This window comes from Oxyura jamaicensis, assembly GCF_011077185.1.
Source record: "Oxyura jamaicensis isolate SHBP4307 breed ruddy duck chromosome 27 unlocalized genomic scaffold, BPBGC_Ojam_1.0 oxy27_random_OJ187, whole genome shotgun sequence".
NCBI lineage: Eukaryota > Metazoa > Chordata > Aves > Anseriformes > Anatidae > Oxyura > Oxyura jamaicensis.
Window position 1 is genome coordinate 23,074 of NW_023304762.1, and position 13,760 is coordinate 36,833.

At 67.6% G+C, this 13,760-nt stretch overlaps 1 protein-coding gene across 1 annotated transcript; it reads right to left on the reverse strand.

Annotated features, from left to right (window-relative positions):
- Nucleotides 1-6: 6 nt before the first annotated feature.
- Nucleotides 7-5,833, reverse strand: LOC118158365 (signal transducer and activator of transcription 5B-like). Its single transcript, XM_035313015.1, is given in 19 exon segments — nucleotides 7-169; nucleotides 266-345; nucleotides 347-374; nucleotides 691-742; nucleotides 966-1,136; nucleotides 1,468-1,598; nucleotides 1,674-1,768; nucleotides 2,195-2,401; nucleotides 2,553-2,645; nucleotides 2,781-2,903; nucleotides 3,133-3,220; nucleotides 3,337-3,516; nucleotides 3,626-3,781; nucleotides 3,866-4,017; nucleotides 4,094-4,224; nucleotides 4,320-4,494; nucleotides 5,193-5,282; nucleotides 5,369-5,525; nucleotides 5,696-5,833. Coding segments are annotated over 19 exon segments (2,364 nt in total). The 5' UTR covers nucleotides 5,824-5,833; the 3' UTR covers nucleotides 7-42.
- Between the last annotated feature and the right edge of the window lie 7,927 nt (nucleotides 5,834-13,760).

Here is a 13,760-nt window from a genome sequence, read left to right on the forward strand (position 1 = left end):
GGGGGGGGGTGTGGGGCGGCGTGGGGCCGGGACGCCTGGCGGTCACGACTGGGCGTGGGGGATCCACTGACTGTCCATGGGGCGCCGCAGCAGCTCCTCCACGTGCCTGGCCACGTCCATGGTGTCGTCGAGGTCGAAGTCGCCCTCGGGATCCAGCACGGCGTCGGGGCTGCGGGAGGTGAGGGGGGGGGTGAGGTTTGGGACCGGGGACGGGCTGCCGGAGGCGGGGAGGGGGGGACACACGGACGAGGGACCCGATACCTACTTCTGGGCGTACATGTTGTAATGGGGCTGGGAGCAGACGGCGGGCGAAGGAGCCTGGTCCATGTAGGTGGCCCCCCCCGGGGGCAGCGTCGCCTGATGCGCTGACAAACCTGCGGGGACGAGGGGCTGGTGAGCGGTGGCACGGGCTGGGGTGTGGATACGTCCCGGGAGCTTCACCCACCTGCCCGCAGGGACCCAGGCCCCAAACCCCATCCCGGTCTCCATAAGGAGCAGCGACCAAGGAGGTCCCAACCCTGCTGGCTGGGGGGAATTCGGTCTTTCGGCCCTTGCTTGGCCACGGGCACCGTGCTCTCCTCGCCCCCCCAGCACTGAGACGGTCACAGCCCTAGGGGAGCGCAGGGATGCAAAGCACCCGAGCTGGCTCCCCGGGGATGATCCCGCGGGACCGTGCAGCCTCGTACTTACTCTGGCACTACTTGCTTGATCTGTGGCTTCACGTACCCATCCACGGCTTTAGCTAGAGGGAAAAAAAAAAAGGCAGTGCTGAGGCTCGGAGCAGGAGGCGCGTGCTGCAAGCCTGCGGAGGGGCTGGGGGCTCACGGCACGGCGAGCTGCAGGCACCCCCCCCCCCCCAGGCTGGATGCGGCCCCGGGCAGGGGGTGCCGGCGAGCCCAGGCTCCCCCCCCCCAAAAATAGGATGCACAGAGATGGATGTGTGAGGGGTGAAGGGGCAGCGCTACCTGGCGTGGACTCACAGAGAACCGGCGTGTAGTACTTGGAGAAGACCTCGTCCTTGGGCCGGTCGGGGAACACGTAGATGAGGTAACTGAGGTCCCCGAGGCGGTCGGCCAGGGAGCGGATGGAGAAGTCCCTGGTGGTGAAAGGCATCAGGTTCCAGAACATCCTCTCAGCTGGAAAACAAGAGCGAGGACCGCGATGATGCCCCGGGCTCTCCGTGACTGCGAAACCAGTCCAGAAAATCCCAGCTTCCTGCGCTTCACCCTTCCCGTAGCATTTAGGGACGAGGCGCAGCTCGCCAGAACGCAGGACCAGGCAGGAGCTCACGGGACCTGGCGGCAGGTTTGTCCTCACAGGGACACCGTGCGCCCGGTGGCCATGGTGCTGGCACCAAGAGGACAAGCAGAAGGTGCCGAAGGAACAGGATGAGCCCCACGGACGGGGACACTTCGGTGCCCAGACTGCGAAAACCAAGCACGGGGGGGGCTCGGGGGCTGCGCTCACCGGAGTCGAACTTCCACGCGATGGTGATGCCGCCGATCTCCGAGTCGCTGAAGCGCAGGAGGAAGGTGCCGTCGGGCTTGTTGATGAGCAGGTCGTGCGCCTGCTGCTTGTTCACGAAGCCCAGAATGGCCCTAGGCAGAGAGCGAGGGCGTCAGGGCGGGCGGGCGGGTGCGGGGCGTCGCGCGCAGCGGGGGGAAGGCTCTTACCCGTCGTTCCAGTGCGGCTTCAGGTGCTTCTTCAGCACCTCCATCACGCCGTCGAACCACTGCCAGAAGGTGTAATTCCTCCCGGGCAGGTTTTCCTGTTGAAATGCCCAGAAACTGAGCGCTCTTGCCTCCAGCTGCTGTTAGACAGCACACGCGGAGAGCTGGATCATGGCACGGACGCTCAGGCTGCGAAGCTGGGTGCCGGTCAGCCCTTGTAGCAGTGCCCAGCCACATGGCACAGCCCCGGGGGGACACCAGCAATGCCTCCCCGAGGGCGCAGAGCACGGCTCCAGCCCCTCATAACCTTCCAAGAACAGAAGGCAAAGCCTCTGCCCCGCTGCAGCTGGCTCCTGTTTGGGTTTTGCACTGCTCCGACAAAACCCAGCTCCCTGGGAGGAACATGCCCCATCCTATCCCTCGGCACAAGCGTTGGCACCGTGGGCGTAGCAAAGCCCCGGTCCCGGCGCACGGCAGCACCCCGGGGCTCCCCGTCCCTCCCAGCCACCGAGCCGCCCACTCACCCGGTTGAACTGGGACCAGGACACCGTGGTGCTGCTGTAATCCTCCAGGTGGGAGCTGGTGCTGTTGAAGAGCTTCTGCGCCAGGAACACCAAGTTCTCCTTCGTCAGCCCGCGGCTGCTCTGCACCTCCGCTTTGAACTTCATGTTGAGCGCCTCGCAGAGCTGCGGCCACTGCACCTTGTCGGGCACCGCGAAGGGGACACGGCCCTGTGGCGGGGGGGGGGGACATGGCTCATGCTCAGCACCATCACCCAGCCCCGAGCACGGCCCCACCAGGCGAGCCCTGCTCCCTGCCGCAGCCCCCCTGGGGGGATACGGAGCCCCTCTGGTCCCCCCCCCCACGGGTGGTGGCACTCACCGGCTCCGCAAAGGCGTTGTCCCAGAGCACGGTGGCCGTGGCGTTGTTGTCCTGGCTGCCGTGCACGATCACCACCACGGGCAGGGACAGCGTCTGCCAGGAGGGAGGACGACGGGACAGGGCTGAGGTGGGAGGGGACGTGGGGCACCGCGGCTGCCCCATGGCCCCAGCCCAGCCCCACAGCGTGGGCACGGTGCCCCGCAGCTCGCTGGTGGCCGGTGGCTTTACCTTCACCTGGAAGACCAGCTCGTTGCCGCCAACGCTGAACTGCGACTCGAAGAGGATGGTGAACTTCTCCTCCGTCACCGACTCAGCGCCGCGGCGGTCCGAGCGCTTGATCCGCTTCAGGGACTGCGGGGACACGAGGGGTGAGCGCGGGGGGACAGGGGACAGTTGGGGACACAGGGGGACAGGGGACATGCGGGGTGAGCACATGGAAGGGGAGCACAAGACAGCTGGGGACACGACCTGCGAACACAGCAGGGATGGCAACACAAAGGGTGACCGCAGGGGGACACGGCACAGAGGGGGACACGAGGGGGAGCGTTGGGACAGGGGGACGGGGGGGGGGGGCTCTCACCATGTTGCGGAAGTGGGCGCTGAGCGTGCCGGTGGCCTGGTGATACTCCATCACGCAGCAGTTGTTGAGGATCTCCCCACTGCTCTCACTGCGTGGGAACACACGGGGTCACGGGGACCACCAGGACGGGGGGCAGCCCCCCACCGTGTCCTGCTTCAGCCCCCCCAGCCCTCTCCCCTCCACCCGCACCCCCCCGGGCATTACTTGCGGGTGCTCTCGTTCTTCAGCAGGGCCTTGGCTTGCTGCTCGCTGATGATGGTGGCCTTCACCTGGGGGGGGTTCATGTGCACGTTCAGCTTCCCCCCCACCAGGAGCCGCACGGTGGCCGCGAACTTGGTCTGCGTCTTCAGCACCTGGGGGGGCTGCTTCTCGATGATGAAGGTGCTGGGGGGGCACGGGGGTCAGGGGCAGGCGGGCAGAGAAGCCCAAAGCCCCCCGGCGCCCCTTCCCCCCCTCCCCAAATCCCCCGAGCCCACGACGAGGCCGCCGCTACCTGGTGACCAGGGCAGAGATGATGTCGGTGATGGTGCCGTTCAGCTCCGACAGCATCTCCTCCACGGGGCCGGGGATGGGCAGCTGCTGGCACAAGTGCTCGGCCCGGCGGATCTGCTGCCGGTTCTGCCAGATGATCTCCGCCAGCTTCTCGCACCTTGAGGGGGGGGGGGGGGGGAGCGAGGCTCAGCACCCGCCGTGCAGGGGGGCTCAGCGCCTCCCGCCGCCCCGGCGCACCCACCAGGTCTGCAGCACGTCCAGGGTACCCTCGGGGGGACCCCCGTTCCCCGCCAGCTGCTGCCGGCGCTTCCACTGGATCAGCTCGTCGTCCAGGATGGTCGTTTGCTGCTTGCGCAGCAGCTGCAGCGTCTTCTGGTGCTTCTCGGCCAGCTCCTGCGAGGCGGCACGGTGTCACGGGGCGCGGGGACGGCGGCACAGCCGGCACGGGGACGGTCCCCCCGGCACTCACCACGCGGTACTGCTGTAGTGTCTGGGCCTCCCGGTGCAGCCAAGCCTCCAGCGACGCCTTCTTCTGCTGCAGCGTCGTCTCCCGCGACAGGCGCTCCTGGGGACCCAGCTGGGAGAGCTGGGAGAACTGGGCTGGGGGACGGGGCGCAGCGTCAGGGCCAGCACCGCCGGCGCCCGGGTCCCCTTGTCCCCTTCCCCGGCTCTCCCCCCCCCGCCCTGCAATCCACCTTGGAGGCGCATGTTCTCCTGGTACTGGATGATGAAGTACTCCTGCGTCTGCTGCAGCTTCTTGAGCTCGTTCTCCGAGTCCTGCGTGATGAGCCGCAGCTCCTCGAAGGTCTGGTTGATCTGCAGGTGCTTCTGCGACATGGCGTCCACCAGGGAGCCGGCTGGAGAGGGGCTCTGCACAGGCACCGCGAGCGCTCAGCAAGGGTTGGGAGACCCTCCCCACCCTGCCTGGTTGCTGGGGGGCAATGGGGACTCTCCCCAACCTGCCTGGGTGCTGGGGGGCAATGGGGACCCTCCCCACCCTTCCTGGGTGCTATGGGGCAATGAGGACCCTCCCCACCCCGCCTGGGTGCTGGGGGGCAATGGGGACCCTCCCAACCCCGCCTGGTTGCTGGGGGGCAATGGGGACCCTCCCCAACCTGCCTGGGTGCTGGGGGCAATAGGGACCCTCCCCAGCATGCCTGGGTGCTGGGGGGCAATGGGGACTCTCCCCAATGTGCCTGGGTGCTGGGGGGAAATGGGGACCCTCCCCAGCGTGCCTGGGTGCTGGGGGGAAATGGGGACCCTCCCCAATGTGCCTGGGTACTATGGGGCAATGGGGACCCTCCCAACCCCGCCTGGATGCTGGGGGGCAATGGGGACCCTCCCCAACCTGCCTGGGCGCTGGGGGGCAATGGGGACCCTCCCCAACCTGCCTGGGCGCTGGGGGGCAATGGGGACCCTCCCCGCCCCGCCTGGGTGCTGAGCACCCCCTGCCTCAGGGCTGCTCCCACAGCCCAGGTGACGGAGACCCCCAGCACCCCCCCACCCCACAAGACCCATGTCTTCCCACCCCCCCCCCAAATAGTGATGCCTCTCAGCCCCCCACTCACGTTGTTCGCCTCCCGCACCAGCCTCTGCTCGTGGTAGAGGATGTGCCGGATGCAGCGCACCAGCTCCATGGGGCACCGGTCGTACGTGTTCTGCACGGGAGACGCGACTTGAGCCAGGCGTGGGGCAAGGACCCCCCCCCCCGGCCCCCACCCGCCACAGACCCCCGCCCACTCGCCTGCAGCTGCGTGGCATAGTGCCCCAGCTTGATCTTCAGCAGGAAGCCGTCCTCACCCACTTGGTGATCCGCCTTCTTCTGCAGCTCCTGGATCAGCCCCTCCAGCAGCTGCGTCGCCTTCACGTTCTCCTGGGGGTTGTCGAGGTCGATGGAGTCCCTTGAGAGGAGCGGGGGGGGGGGGACACAGAGCGATGGCATCAGGCCAGCCCGGTGCCACTGGGGGGGCTCGGCACAGCGGGGACCCCCCCGGTACGGACGCTGCTGAGGCCGGTGGCGGGGTGGGGGAGCAGCAGGACCCGCGGGGACGGGCACCCCCCCCGAACCTACCATGCCTGGCTCTCGATCCACTGCGACAGGTAGTGCCGCACCTCGATGGGGAAGTGCTGCCCGTAGAGCGCCTGCATCTGCCGCAGGGCTTCGCCCTGGAGCTGCTGCGCCTGGATCCACACCGCCATGGCTCACCACCTGCCGGGGACACGCGGAGGGCGGGCATCATGCGGGGGGGCCCGGCACTGAGCACCCCCCAGATGTGCAGGAGCTCCCCGGCTCCTCCGGCACCGAGCGCTGCCGGAGTCACCGCAAGGGGCCAGGGGGCCCCCGGCTGCGTGCCACCCGTTATTTTTTGGGAAAGCCCTCGGAGAGCTCTGCTGCCAAGGCTCTGCTGCCTCGGCCACGCCACGCAGCCGTGGTTTCCCTTTGCAGAGCCAGGGAAACGAGGAGGGATGGGGGGGGCTGGAGAGGAGCCCCAGCACCGGCCAGCCAGGAGCAGCCCCCACGGTCACACAGGATCACAGCCGCCCACCCCGTGCCCCAGCACCACAGCGTGGGGCTTCACAAAGCGCCTTTTGGGGTGGCCCCGGCATCCCCACTGCTCCTTGGGTCGTCATGGGGCAGCCACACACACACCAAACGCAGCAGGGAGACGGCACCTTGAAAAGCCAGAGCTTTCCTCCACACCCTACCCCACGCACAGGAAGAGGAACAATAACCCAGTTGGCTATAAATGATATTTTTTCCCTTATAATAAGCAAGGAACATTTCCACATTCACGGAAAAGGCGCTGAGTTCCAAACCCTTCTGGGAAGGAGGACCTGGGGGAGGCAATAAAAACTGAAAGCGACGAGGGATAGGGAGAGGGGGAAGGCCGACAGCAGGACGCGTACAAACAATTGATAAGAGGCACTGATGGAAAACGCTGCTGCTGGCAGGGCTGCAGGGAACGCCAGGAATGGTTCTGTTTTGTTTTTTTTTTTACCGCGCCAGGAATGGGTGAAACCCCGGGAGCAGCCCGAGCCCAGCGCAGGAACATCGGCGGGGACAAAACCCAAACAAACGCTGCTCCTCCTATCGAAACGGGGTGATGTATTCCCAGCGCACAGCAGCAGAACGCTTCCTATTCCACTTCACCGCGTTGTTAAGCAACAAGTATCACTCTGCCGCTGCGGTCAGCTCGCCATCGGGGCGGACAAAAGGCTGTGGCCTTGGAGCAGGAGCTGTGAATATTGCTGCTGGGAAGGGCCGGGCGCAAACCGAGCCAGCGGCACGCCAGTGCTGGCGAGGGGAGCGGCAGGACGGGGAGGACAGCCCCGAAAAGCTCTCGTGACGGGCTCCGACACACTCGCTGCGTGCCGACAAGCACCCCCAATGCATCCGCTGGGGCGTTTCTCCGAGCCGCTCATTTTGGTCTCCCGTGCCTCACCCGCAGGCTGGCAAACCTCCCCGGGGAGCCGCAGGGTGCCCGGAGCGTGCCCGCAGCCAGCCCCCGCCGTCACGATCCCAAAAGGCACAGCGAGCCCCGCAAAAGGGCATCCCCGCCCCGCAGAGCATCCCGAGCCCGCGGCATGGCCACGCAGCGGCCGAGGTGCCGCGCTTTGCCAGCAGCCCCACGCTCCTGCGTCTCACGGGCAAAGCCGGGAGCAATCGGTGCCTCGGCCGGACCCAGGACCAGCACCCGGGGCCAGCTGCAGCAACCGGCCACGTGCACGTTCGAACAATTGCAAGAGCCGGGTAATTGCAGTGGTTTTAAGCTGCTTTGCATGTACTTAGTGCTGGCAGCGAGCTATAATCCCACCCATTACCACAGCTCGGTTAACCAGCAGCAACTCAACAAGCCACAGCGACTTGCTCGCCGGTGACTTAGCGCCTGCCAGACTGCGCGCGCGGCGGCTGGACAAGGGTCAGGGACGGGGACGGCAGCCCCCCGAGGGGACAGCTCGGGCAGGGGATGCCCGTGAAGAGAAGGATGGGAGATGTGGACGATGCTTCGGCATCCAGTGGCCCCGCTGTCGGCGTTGCCAAACTGGCTGCAAAATGGGTGAAATTCGCCGAAAAGAGGTTTCCCGGCAGGCTAAAGGTGGTGACATGGGGAGGAATGCACGGAGGGGTGTGGGAGCACCCCGGGGGCTAGTGGGTGGCCAAGGGACCCTGGTAGGGCCGGGCTATAGCCAAAACCCCCCTTGGCAACCCCGGAGCCTCCCGGACACAGCGGCAGGCTGGCGGCCAGCTCCGGATCGCGTGCCTCAGGAAAGCCAGAGCCCACGGGCGAGCAGACAAAAGGAGGGAAATGTCTCACAGGGCGAGGCTGGCGGCGGCGCGTTCCCATGCGTGGTGAGCACGGCAAAACCACGCCACGGGCAGCTCCTGCCCCAGGGCTGGCACCCAGGGGCTGCCGCTGCCCCAGCGAGACGGCTTGGGCTGAGCTGCGGGATGCTTATGGGGTGTTCGTGGCCCAGGGCTGCGGGATGCTCGCAGGACGCTCATGGCACAGCCGTGGGATGCTCGTGGCACGGAGCCGTGGGATGTTCACAGGACGCTCATGGCACAGCCGTGGGATGCTCATGGCACAGCCGTGGGATGCTCATGGCACGGAGCCGTGGGATGCTCGTGGCACGGAGCCGTGCGATGCTCACAGGACGCTCATGGCACAGCCATGGTATGCTCGCGGGATGCTCGTGGCACGGAGCCATGGGATGCTCATGGCACAGCCGTGGCACACTCCTGACACTCAGCTCACAACCCAGGTTCATCCCCGGCCTCACCCCAACACCGCCACCGAATGCAGCCCCAGCCCCCTTCCTGCACCCGGCAGAGCCAGCTAAAGCCCTGGGGGGGCCCCACCAAAGGGCTCTGGCTACACCCCCCCCACACTCCTGCCCCTTGCAGCCCCTCTGCCGCCGTGGCTCCCGCGCTGCCCTTTGCCTGGCGCTCCCCCGGCCCCGCAGAGGGGGGGTTCTGGGTGCAGCTTCCTTCCCGGCAGGGAGCGCGGGGCCCCACCAGCGGTGCAGCCGCGGCGCCGGCTCCGTCCCGCCGGCACGTAGCAGCTCTGCGCCCGCCGCAGTAAACACACGGACACGTGGTTTCTCGGCACCTCCGGGAGCCCACGATCGCTTCCAGGTCAGAGCCGGCCTCGCTGGCGGCCGCAGGGCAGGACCCTGCGCTCCCCGCAGGGTTGGTGCTGCCGGGGGGTGTCTCCGGTCCTGCCCCGGGGGCATCACGCCTGCCCCCGCCGGATGGGAACCCGCATCCCCCCGAGAAGGGCAGCCCCATGCTGGCTCCCCTCTGCGGCAGGATCCGGCCCCCAGTCCCCAGCCAGGCCCTGGGAATGGTAACGCTGGCAGCCGACAGTGGCTGCTCGGCACATGGATGGGCTCCAGTCCCCCCCCCCCCAGCCCCCCTGCAGACACCCGCTCATCCTCTGCACGCCTGGGGGATGCGCGGAGCCCCCTGGGGCAGCCCCTCTCAGCTCAGCCCCCCCCCCCCCCGGGGGCTGCCCCAGCTCAGCCCCCTCTCCTCGCACGTGGCCGCTGCGCACCACGTCCTGCCCTGCCCGGAGGGGACACGAAGGGCTCGGCACGCACCCAAAGGGGCCCAGAGCCCACGGGCAGCCGTGCCATGGCCTCCCCACGCATGGCTTCGACAGGGGTTGGATGAGCCCCCGGGGACGGTTCCTGGTTTCTCCACGGCACCGGACCGGCAGCACCGGCTGGGTGCCCGTCCCGTGGCCGTACTCACCGGGGTCAGCGCTGCTCTGCCCGCTGCGCCCCCCCCCCCCCTCGGGGGCAGCCCGGCCACGGCTCCGGGCAGGTGCTGCCGGCGCAGCCGGGCTCCCGTTGCGGCCGTTTCACAGGCTGCGAGCTACAGGAAGGAGCCGAGAGCAGCTATTTCCTTCCAAAATGTCAGCTGCCTGCGCAGTCGGGCAGCGCCAGGCTCTGGCAGCTTCCTCCGCTGCCGCCTGCAGCCGGGGGCACGGGGCCGGCGCCCCCCTGATCCCTAACCCCGCACCGGGGCACGGCCTCTCCCCGTGGGGCCGAGCCCCCCCCCTGGTGCCCCCACACCCGGAGGGCAGCCGGGGAAGGAACCCAAGGACCGACGTGGGAGGGATGCGGGAGGGATGGAGGGCTTGGACTCACCTGCGCCCCACGGCTCCGCTCGCGGCCCCGCGCCTCCCCCGGCGCACGGCACCGGGGCAAAGCCCCCGGAGAGCGGCCCCCGGCCCCCTCCCTGCCCGCTCCGAGCTCCCCAGCGAGCACCGGGCTGTGCTGGGGCCGGCGCGGAGGGCAGCCGGCGCTGGAATTGGCGCGGCTCGCCCCTTCTACGCCTGCATGTGGTTTCCAGCTTTCGGTCGAGAGGTGGAGGCAGCGCCGGGCGCAGGAGGCGAGCTCCTTCTAGAAGCGCGGCGTTTTGATGGCTCCTGGTCGCCTCGTGCACCGGAGCGGCGGCCGAGGGCTCGGCCCTGGCAGCATCGAGGGAGGCAGCGGGGTCGGTGCCCTGCCCGCCACGAGCCCGCAGCCCACGCTGGAAACCGCCCGTGCTGGGGCAGGGGAACTCGGGGCTCACGGACGAGGCATCGGCGGCTCTGAAAATTCAATATTTCCTCCCCGGGGCAGGGCCGAGGGCCCAGCAGCCGGCGGGCGGAGGCGCGCTGCCCGCTCTGGGCTCTCCCATCCGGCAGCGGCCCCCGTGGGCCGGCGGCTTTGGGAGCCAAAATGGAGAACTTGAGCTCCGACAGGAACAAGGAAACCCCAAACACGGCCTGACGCTGTCCAGGGGGGAGAAGCTGGCCGCGCACGTAGGTGGCAGCGCCCCACGTCCCCTGCACAGCCTCAGCATGGGCAGGGACCGGCGCTGCCACCCAAAAACCCGCGGGCAGTGACTCAGGATGGCAGCGGGGACTGCCTTCAGGTGACATTACTGCGAGCCACCAGCGCTGGGTTTGATTTGCCCTCTGGCATTTGCAGCCTCCGGGAACGCGTGGCTCCCCTCTGCAGATTTTCCCTCATGACCACAAAGGCCCAGAAGCCTGCGTAATAACAAAACCACCGAAATACCCAACGAAATGCCAGCAAAATCCCTCAAATCCAGGGACCGAGAGGTGACAGCTCCCGTGTGCCGCAGGAACAGCCCCCAGCAGCTCCCCCCCCAGCTCACCCCAACCCCTCACGTCTGTCCGAGCAGGGGATTTCCCCCAACACACCGAGGGCTCAGCACGAGGACCCCAGCCCTGCCCTACCCCTCGGGAAGGCAGCGGCTCGGGATGCAGCACCCGTCGGACACGGTGCCAGCCCCTGCTGGCACAGAGGGGACCGGGTGCAGCCACCTGGGACCCGCACCCCCCCCCCTCGCACCCACCAGCCCTGGGCACGCTGCTAATTCCTGCCCAGACCCAGCATGAGCCCGGGAGGGCCGGGCTGATCAGAAGGACGCGAGGATTAAGCTCACGGCGGCATCGAATTAGTCCCGATTTGGGGCTGGAGACACAATTTCATTTTATCTGCCATGCCTCAGCGAGCACGCACAATCGGGCTAATCCAGTTACCTGCCAAGAGGGATTTGCAGCACGGAGCCCAGACGGGGCAGCGCAGGCACCGGCTGCCCCGCTCCGTCCCAGGGGGAGGACGTGTGGGATCCACCGCCGGGGGACCCACGGTGACCCCCCCTCTGCCTCCCCCGGGGGTCCGGGCACAGCTGGCAGCACCCCGGCTCCCCTGGGTGCAGACGAGCAGCCAATTTGCGTGCCCGGTCAGGAGGAAAACTGCCGGCTGTCAGTGCGTGCACGCCGCGGCACACCCCGGGCAAGCACTTTGGTGGTTTTTTTTTAGGAGTTTTTAGGAGCTGAGGTGCAGGTGGCACAGTGCAGCCCCGCAGGGAGATGCTCTCGGAGCGGGGCAGCAGAGCAGGCAGGGAGGCAGAGCGAACCTCGCTGCGGGAGGAGGGGGCACGCAAACACCCAGGGCAGCCGGCAGCGGAGGGAACTTTTCAGAATGGGAATAAAAAGCCAAAACACGGATGTTTGAGGCAACAAAATCTCATTCCTAACAGCACCCCGGGGCTGGCGGGTCCCTCGCATGGCAGCAGGGCTCAGCGTTTGCCTTCACGCTCTCAGTGCCCGGAGCACGTCCCAGCCACCCCGCGGAGCGGCACCGTGGGGATGCGACCCCACAACCACAGGGATCAAAAACCAGCCGGGTCCTGCCCGTGCCGTGCTGTGGCTTCTGCTGGGGGTGCAGGCAGGACAGCGTGACCCCCCCCCGGCAGCGTTCAGGAGGCAAAGCACAGCCCAGGAGCCGGAGCCGGCGGCGCTCCGTGGGACGGCAGCGCCCGCTCTGCCAGCGGGAGCAGCCCCCAGGGCCACGGCGGCCCCGAGTTCCGCGGTGACACTTGCCACACGAGCGCGGGCTGCGCCGCGAAGCCCCCTCCTAAACATTTCTAAGAGGCCTAGGTGACGAATGGGTTTATAAAAGGAGCGTGCCGGGGCCGAGGCAGCTGTGCCGTCGAGCCCCAAAGCGCCAGGGCTGCGTTTGAACAACAGCTAGGCCAGGGATCGTTTTACAGCTGTGTTTGAGCCCGGGCGAGGGGCTGCGATGTGCCGCAAGCGAGACCTGCCTCTTTTCCCTGTAAAAGCTTTGCAGACAGAGGAACACAAAGCCAGACAGGGGCACTCAGCCGCCGGGGCCGCGCAGGCGCTTCCAGCCCCGGCCGAGCACCAGCCTTTTCCCCAATTCCCTCCCCAGGCAGAGCCCTGCCGGAGCCCGGCCTTTACGTATCGCAACGAGAGGAAGACGCGAAGTCACAGCGAGAAATGGAGATTGCAAAACTCACCAGCGACCGCTTCAAAACGGGGAGCGGCGTCGTGACCGTGTCACGGATCGGCGGCGGCATCCCAGCCGCCAGAGCCCCGGTGCGGAGCCAGGCGGCCGCGCATCGCTCCCGGGCTGCGTGGAGAGCGCGCCCCTGGGGCGAGAACCACCCCTTCTGCAGGCAGCCGGCGCTCCCGGCCCCTCTGGTGCAGCTAGATGGGTGGATTCTGCTTTATCAGCAACTCGGCTCACCCCTATCGGCCAGGAAGCCGTGTTCACATGTGTGCCTCCCCCTCGACATTTCCCAACGCGGCAGGGAGAAGCAGTTCACGGCAAACGTACCTTTTATCAGCCAGCAGATGTTGCTAGAACTGTTGCTGCATGTAAAATACGGGGCATGCCCGGCACAGCTTGGATCCCTGCACCGGACACGCGGTGCCAGGGTGAACACCCCCGCCCCCCTTCCTCCCGGGATCAAAACACTTGGGGGTTGCAAAATAGACACCCCATGAAAGGAAAGGCACGCCACAGAAACATTACAGCTGTCGAGGCTGCTCCTCCTGGAGCATGCTGGAGCCCCGGGGCAGGCTGAGCCCAGCCAGCAGCCGGCACGGCCTCCGGGGCCGGAGCCCAGCCCTGACCCCCAGCCCGGCTGGGGGGGAGCCAGGAGTGGCACCGGCACCCCCGGGAGCCCCCCGGGCAATGGGACGGTGCCCCCGCGATGCAGGCACCCCCACTCCACCTTCCTGCCGTGCCCGGGGACTGCTGCGAGGCCCCTCGAAGGCTTACAGTAATTCCTTGCAGAGCAAAAAGTCATTTCCCAGCTGACGGGGCCGCTTTACTGTACGCAGCACGGCACAGTCACCGCTCGCCGCCCGGCCGCCCACGCAGGGCAGGAGTACAAGGAGCAGGGATTTTTCGTGAGCAGGGTATCTGGGTTTTGCTATCACTCGAGAGAGAGCTGGGAAACCCCACGGCGAAGACCTCACAGCCTGTTTGGAGTCAGCACTTCCCCTGCAGCGTGAGGGGAAGGTCCCTGCAGCGGCTCCGTGTCACTCACGGCGCAGAGCATCCCCGGCAGCTGCTCCCCAAGCCCCGAGCGCTCGGGCGAGCATCCCTGGTGGGGCCACATCCCACCCCGAGGCACCGGCGTCGTGCTGCAGGGGGACAAAACAGGCGCACTGAAGCTGGTGACGCAGCTGCAGAGACAACTGCCGGGGGGGGGCAGACACCCCCCGAGGGGCCACACCATAGGAAAAGCCACGAATCGCAGCGCCGGTGACAGCAGCCCATCGCTCCCTGTTTCCAGCGTGGGC